General features: G+C 36.2%; 1 protein-coding gene and 1 pseudogene across 2 annotated transcripts; both read right to left on the bottom strand.

Moving 5' to 3' along the window:
- Window positions 1–1,728: 1,728 nt before the first annotated feature.
- LOC104223844 (cation/H(+) antiporter 15-like) lies at window positions 1,729–5,955 on the bottom strand. 2 transcript variants are annotated; one of them, XM_009775346.2, is made up of 3 exons: window positions 5,436–5,955; window positions 3,310–4,275; window positions 1,729–3,224 (listed from the first exon to the last, which is right to left on the bottom strand). In XM_009775346.2, exons 1-3 carry the CDS (start codon window positions 5,658–5,660, stop codon window positions 1,923–1,925), a joined length of 2,493 nt encoding a protein of 830 aa, XP_009773648.1. In that variant the 5' UTR covers window positions 5,661–5,955; the 3' UTR covers window positions 1,729–1,922. The 2 variants fall into 2 exon arrangements, with proteins under 2 accessions (XP_009773648.1, XP_070021294.1); XM_070165193.1 differs by having other exon boundaries at window positions 5,713–5,955.
- On the bottom strand, window positions 4,446–4,545 carry LOC138884493 (U2 spliceosomal RNA; annotated as a pseudogene).
- Window positions 5,956–6,626: the final 671 nt, after the last annotated feature.

Below are 6,626 nucleotides of genomic sequence, written 5' to 3'. Positions count from 1 at the left end.
AGATGTCACATTTCTTCTAGAAAAACCAACGTTTTGGATTAGGTTTCTACTTATGGCGTGTTTGAAAAGCACATGAAAATTGAATACGAGTGCAATTACATGTAACTACAAGATATGACTTATTAGTTGGTCAACACTAAATTGATTATATTAGAAAAGTACAATTATAATTTTCAATTGTCAGTCAAGAATATTGTCAGTAACTACATATTGTTATTTAAGATGTGATTTTTATATTTCTACTTTATAATTGTCAGTTAAGTGTCAGGTCTGTATCAACAAACAGGAAGTCTGCGTGGTAGTTTCTAAAAACGGCAAAGGGCCAAATATACCTCTCTACTTTTAAATATTATTTATTTGTACCCTTCGTTATATTATTGGGTTATTCATACCCCTACCATCATACTTTGGAACAAAAATACCCCTATTTTGAATGGAGTGTCACGTGGCAGCACCAGATTAAAATAGCTCATTTCTTTAAAGAATTTTCTTTTTGTAAAACTTAAAAAAAAATTGCAAAATATTTCGTTTTTTTAACTGAGTAGATACTGAAAAGATTTTGCAAACAAATTGTAAAAACTGAAATAAATCATTTTTTTAACAAAATATTTTTTTTTGTAAAACTGTAAAAACATATTTGTAAAAACTGGAAAAAAAATTCCATTTTTTAACAAAATATTTTGTTTTTTAAAAACTGAAAAAAACATTTCCAACAAAATATTTTCGTTTTTGAAAAATGATTTTTTTTCAGTTTTTTTAAAGATTTTCTTTTTGTAAAAACTGAAAATACAAATTTGTATAAACTGATTTTTTTTTTGTAAAAACAGAAAAAAAATATTTTCTTTTTGAAAAAATTATTTTCAACAAAATATTTTCGTTTATGAATTTTTTATTTTTCAGTTTTTTAAAAGAATTTTGTTTTGTAAAAACTGGAATAAAAACAGAAAAAAAATATTTTTTGTTTTTTAACAAAATATTTTTGTTTTTTAAAAACCGAACTTTTTAAAAAAAAACTGGAAAAAAATGAAAATAGGGGTCGGGTTGTGGGTTTTTTTAAAAACGGGCTAGGTAAAAAAAATGGGGCGTTTTAGTCTGGTGTTTTCACGTGTCACTCCATCCAAAATAGGGGTATTTTTATTTCAAGGTATGACAGTAGGGGTATAGATAACCCAATAGTATGACGGTAGGGGTATAGATAGCCCAATAGTATAACGAGGGATACAGATAAACAATATTTGAAAGTAGAGGGGTATATTTAGCCCTTTGCCGTTCTAAAGAATACTGGAACGAAGGAAAGTTGTCTCAAAAGACCTAAAACTTCTCATAATCAACGAGAATTTAGCTAAAAACAGAATATAACTGAAGCAAATGGTACATACATATGATATATTGATAGGGCTGGTTGAGATTAACACTAGTTAGTGTTGCTGCATGCATTAAGTCTACCGTTACAGACTTACGGTGTTACTCTGGTTGGACAGTTGCACGGTCGTGCAAGAATAAATGTTAGATTTAGAGAATTTAGTTTTAGAGAGCACCTAATTTTCCTTAGAAGATAAATTATTTATTATTGAGGATGAATAAAAAATAATTCATATAACGACGCTAACGAGTTTGGGATGACGTATATAGTTGGTTAAATAAAGAAAATTAAAGGAGTCAATTTCTGTCTTTCACTATGGTTCACTTTGCCTCAACACATTTTACATTGGCATAAAATGTCAGAGATTCAAGTTTTAAAATTTTCGAAGTTACATTGTTACTCCAATTACAAAGCAAGCCTCATCATTCAACCCCAATTCTATTTTTGTCAGATGAAAGCCAATAAATCATTGATTCTTGCAGGAACTTTTGAATCTGAAGTCTCAACCAATTTCAATTCCACCCCATTTTGTCATCAGCCTAAGCTAAAACTTTGCATTTTACACTCGTGGCATATGTTCCGGCCGCCTCCTAAAACTGGAAAACACGTCGCCAGCTTCACTATCTGCGCGTTGCATGTCCATATCCATGTCCATCCCGAGTCCTATCCGCTCACTCATTGATCCATAAGAATTCACCGAACCATCTCCGATTGGCTTAACATACTGCTGCATAACCAGCACAGAGAATGTGGAATCGAATTCGGATGTGACTAAAAGATCACCAATAGCCCCGAGCTCGGGGCAGTCGCACCAATCGACTAGACCAGCCGTTAGTGGTGACACTATGCCTCGACCTTTTCCTACGATGTAGAGATCATAATTATGCTGGTCCATTAGTTTTATTGCGTTGACAGCTTCTTCCACATCATTCAGCAACAATTCTATGTATTTTACTGATTTGTCATTGGCTGTGCTGATCTTGAACCTGTTCAAGAACTCTTCATCTAGCAACTTTTCGCTCTCTTTGTCAATGTGGACGTTTACGTGACTTTCTTCAGCAAATTCCATTGGATCTATATCAGTAGCACCTTCTCCTGGAATAAACTTAACCACAGTTAGGCGTGTATCTGGACGATCAACCATTCTCAACGCGTAAGCCAGAGCTTCCCTATCATCAGGACCTCCAAAGTAAAGGACAACGATATTTTTTGCGTAGTCACTTGTCTCAGAAAGGCCACGATCGATGAGGATTCCCACAGAACAAGGGGCATTAGCGAGCACACTCTCGTTGACAGCCCGAATTTCAGGGTTGACATCCTCCATTTCACCAGCGAGACTTCGTTGTTTGTGGAAAGGGAGTATGATAAAAGCTGCACGCTTATCTTTGGCAATGTTGCATATATCTTCATCCATAGTGGACAAAGCACACCTTGCTGTTAGTACTTGAACCATCACACCATCTGATCGTAGCTCATAGTTGTCGAAAGCAGCAATTATCTGTCTCGTTTGTGCCTCCTCGTGGCCAAGACTTCTCGAGCCTCGTTTACCTGAGGTGTGGACTTCTAGCATCGATGATGCACGCCCGACTAGTTCTACTACTTGGAGAGCAAAGACAGTTATAGGGGCTGCTGATGTAGAATTCGACGAGCCAAGAAGATTGATGACCGAAGGGATGTCGTGCGCGGCATGGATGCACGCCAGCACCCGAAGCTCCTCCTCCACTTTTGCTTTCTGTATAGTCCTTCGTTTATGGGGCACCAATTCCTGCGAGGGATGGTAGAGCATAGTGATCGGTGTGACAATCACCGTCATCACCAAAATGCCGGTCACCATAAGAGAGTATAATTGAGTGTTCAAAATCTGATCAAGATTTTAAAACAAGATGGTTAGCCTAAAAATCCATTTCCAGTAAAGCAAAACGACGAGTGGGAGGGGAAAAACTTACCTGTTGTGCTTGACCAGCTTCAATAATGATTAAGGCCATGAGACTTTTGGTGTTGCTAAGTATTCCAACAGCCAAGGCCTCCTTAATAGACATATCAGAGAAGAAAGTAGCAGCAAATGTGCTCAAGATTTTGGCTGAAACAAATAGAATAATGTAGCCAACAATTTCATAAATACTACCCATGGCTCTGAAATTGGTTCTGAGTCCACAAACAACAAAGAAAGTTGGCATAAGAAATCCCATCACAAAGTCATCAAGCTTATCCAAAATTGCTGCTTGAAGCATTTGGTTAGGTACACTCAGTCCAAACAGAAAAGCACCAATTATAGGGTGTGTGCCCAAAGCATCTGTTATAACTCCGGAAATCGCCATCCCACCAAGAATTGAACATACAAAGAACTCACTATATCCTTGTCCTTCAGGCAATTTTCGGATGATCCAACCAATGGCACGACGGAGATAAAAGACACAGAACAAGGCATAGGCAATCGTGCAAATTACAGCCCAATGGATGTTAGTTGTACTCCCTGTGACTACATAACCTAGTGCCAAAATAAACCATGCACCAATATCATTGATTACAGCTGAAGACATGGCCATTTTCCCAATGTCAGTTTGGAGGATCTTCTGTTTGTCAAGTATCTTAGCCAAGACAGAGAACCCTGTAACAGTGAGAGCACCACCATAGAAAATGAAACCTCTAGCATCTTCATCGCGATAGAGTGAGAAAAACAATATCGCGCCCATGACAAAAGGGATAATGATCCCTATAACAGCCACATTCCTAGCCTTTATTCCAATTCGAAGAACTGATTTTATATCCATCTGTAATCCCACCAGAAACCCATAGAACACAAGGGCTACATGAGCCATTGTCTCAATCACATGGAAGTTGTAGTTTGGGAAAAGCTGCCTCCTATACTTCACAATCTGTCCAAGCGCTGACGGACCCAAAAGTATGCCGCTCTACAAACAAAAAACATTGCTTTGTTCATGTAGCTCAAATAGGATTGTCAAAATGGTTTCTTCATTCCCATTGATTTATGAGAACAAGTAAAGGAAACTTAAGTTTATTAGTAACCATTTAGTGCTAGAATGCACACAACTATAATAGATTGTAATGAGCTGAATATTATTAAAGATGCTAAATTGTGTACAAATTCATACTATGTAATAATATTGAACTTATAAGAACAAATACTACGCTTGATCTTAGCCAAGAAGCAAAAAAGGTATCTTTCCATCTGCGTAAAGTCTTAAAGGACAAAGTTATCGTGTATCTATGCTAGTAGAAGGTAGCAAGTACTGATGAATTGTCAAAATGAGGTCAAACTAACCTGGACATCACCGTTATTAAAAAGGAAAAAGTTTCTAATATTAACCTTGAGATATTTACAGTCTACTATCAACACATTCTTCGAATAGCATTACAAATGAACACGCGATATACCTTTGCAAACATCATGCTGTCGGAGAAGCTTAACAACAACCAACCACCACCCAGTATAATCCCACTTAGTGGGGTCTGGGGAGGGTAGTGTGTACGCAGACCTTACCCCTACCCTGGGGTAGAGAGGCTGTTTCCAAATAGACCCCCGGCATCCTTCCCTCCAAGAACTTCCCACCTTGCTCTTGGGAAAACTCGAACTCACAAACTCTTGGTTGGAAGTGGAGGTTGCTTACCATCAGAGCAACCCCTCTTGTGGAAATTCCACAGTTCAATTATCAATATTTGTGGAAATTCCACAGTTCAAATATTGTCCGCCTATCTCAAATTCCACGACCTAGGAGTGTCTAAATATTAGTTAGGGCAAGTAATACGAAGTTAAAAGTTCAAACAGTTGTAAAGAAAATAGTTTCAAACACACCCTAAATGTACAAGAAAATGTTTCATGCAATGGACAAAGGGCAGCCCGGTGCACTAAGCTCTCGCTATGCGCGAGGTCCGGAGAAGGGCCGAACCACGAGGGTCTATACTACATATTTGCAAGAGGTTGTTTTCACGGCTCGAACTCATAGTCACATGGCAGTAACTTTACCAGTTACGCCAAGGCTTACCTTTGCAATGGGCAAAGAATTAAGATAATTTCAAGAACTGTTTGAGGAAGAAATTAATGTATACTTACAATAATTTCAGCAACAAAAGGAGGTTGCCTGGTGATTTTAAGGGCAAACATGACAAGACGGGTGATCAAGATAGCTAAAGAAATCTGAACGAAGAAAAGAGGAATAATTGGTGTCAAAGGATCAGGTCCTTCCCAAACACCATTTAACCTGTAAATGGTCTGTGCATAACACAGAATTTTATCATTTAATTTTTCAGTATCAATAGGTGGTTCTAAATCTGCCATTTCTTGATTTCCAGAGATTGATGTTTGAAAAAAAAAAAAAGATTTTTACCACCTTAATCAACAAATTTTGCAATCAAAATTTGTACATTATTATGAGAAAAAATATATTTTTCTCTTTTCTTCTTGTTTTCCTTGAACCCCTTTTTTTTTCTTGTCATGTGCCAGGGTAGGGAACAACCCTGGCTACAACCCTGTCTTGAGATTCAGCCACCAAAATTTATGGAGGTTTGTATTAACATGAGGAAACTACAAAGAAGAAGAAATAAGAAATAAAATATGGATTGATGAATGTGAAAAATAGTAAAATGTAATCTCTACCAACAAAGCTTTGTTTCAAAATGAATGGTTTTCCGCTCCATTTGGAAGCTTAAAACCTTTTTTTTTTCTTTTTTTCTTTTGAAGTAGTTATTTGACATGGGGAACTCGATGAATAAATATGACTGACTTGAGTTCGACCATGTCCTTTTTTGTTCTGTTTTCTTTATGTATTTGTTTTTGTCCTTTACTAAAACTAGCCTTAACGAGATAATTCTATTATTAGCTTTGTTAATTCGACTAATTTATGTTTAAATCTTCATTCAATGACGGTGCTGACCCCTGTTTTTATTTTTATCTAGTTAACAATATCATAACTAAATAACTCATGTTACCAACATCTCTAAACGTTTTCCTTGTCTCTTTTGCTCCTCTTGGACATATTGAAAATATTATTTGTTCATAAAATTTGATCACTTAAAAAAATTAAGAATTTTTTTATTATACTTCCTTTCTTACCCTAGCGGCAAAATGCTGGAACTTCTTACTTATTTAACACTACATTCGATCTTCACGCTACTAAAGTTCTCCTCCTTTGTTTAAGTTCAATTTGAAACTGTATGTCTATATTTTTACTCAAGCAAAATGTGATTAATTTTATTTGCAATTATTTGAAATAAAATAAGGTTCATTGTCTATCTGATAACACTA

This window comes from Nicotiana sylvestris, chromosome 12 (assembly GCF_000393655.2).
Source record: "Nicotiana sylvestris chromosome 12, ASM39365v2, whole genome shotgun sequence".
NCBI classification, from domain to species: Eukaryota; Viridiplantae; Streptophyta; class Magnoliopsida; order Solanales; family Solanaceae; genus Nicotiana; species Nicotiana sylvestris.
The sequence above is the reverse complement of the archived record's forward strand: the minus strand, read 5'-3'. Positions and strand labels throughout refer to the sequence as shown.

Bases quoted from the DNA above. Each gene is read 5' to 3' on its own strand.
- LOC104223844 (XM_009775346.2), bottom strand. From the start codon at position 5,660: ATGGCAGATTTAGAACCACCTATTGATACTGAAAAATTAAATGATAAA. The intron at 4,276-5,435 runs GTAAGTATACAT...TTTTGTTTGTAG, and splicing joins CTTTTGTTGCTGAAATTATT to AGCGGCATACTTTTGGGTCC. The intron at 3,225-3,309 runs GTAAGTTTTTCC...AATCTTGATCAG, and splicing joins AAGCTGGTCAAGCACAACAG to ATTTTGAACACTCAATTATA.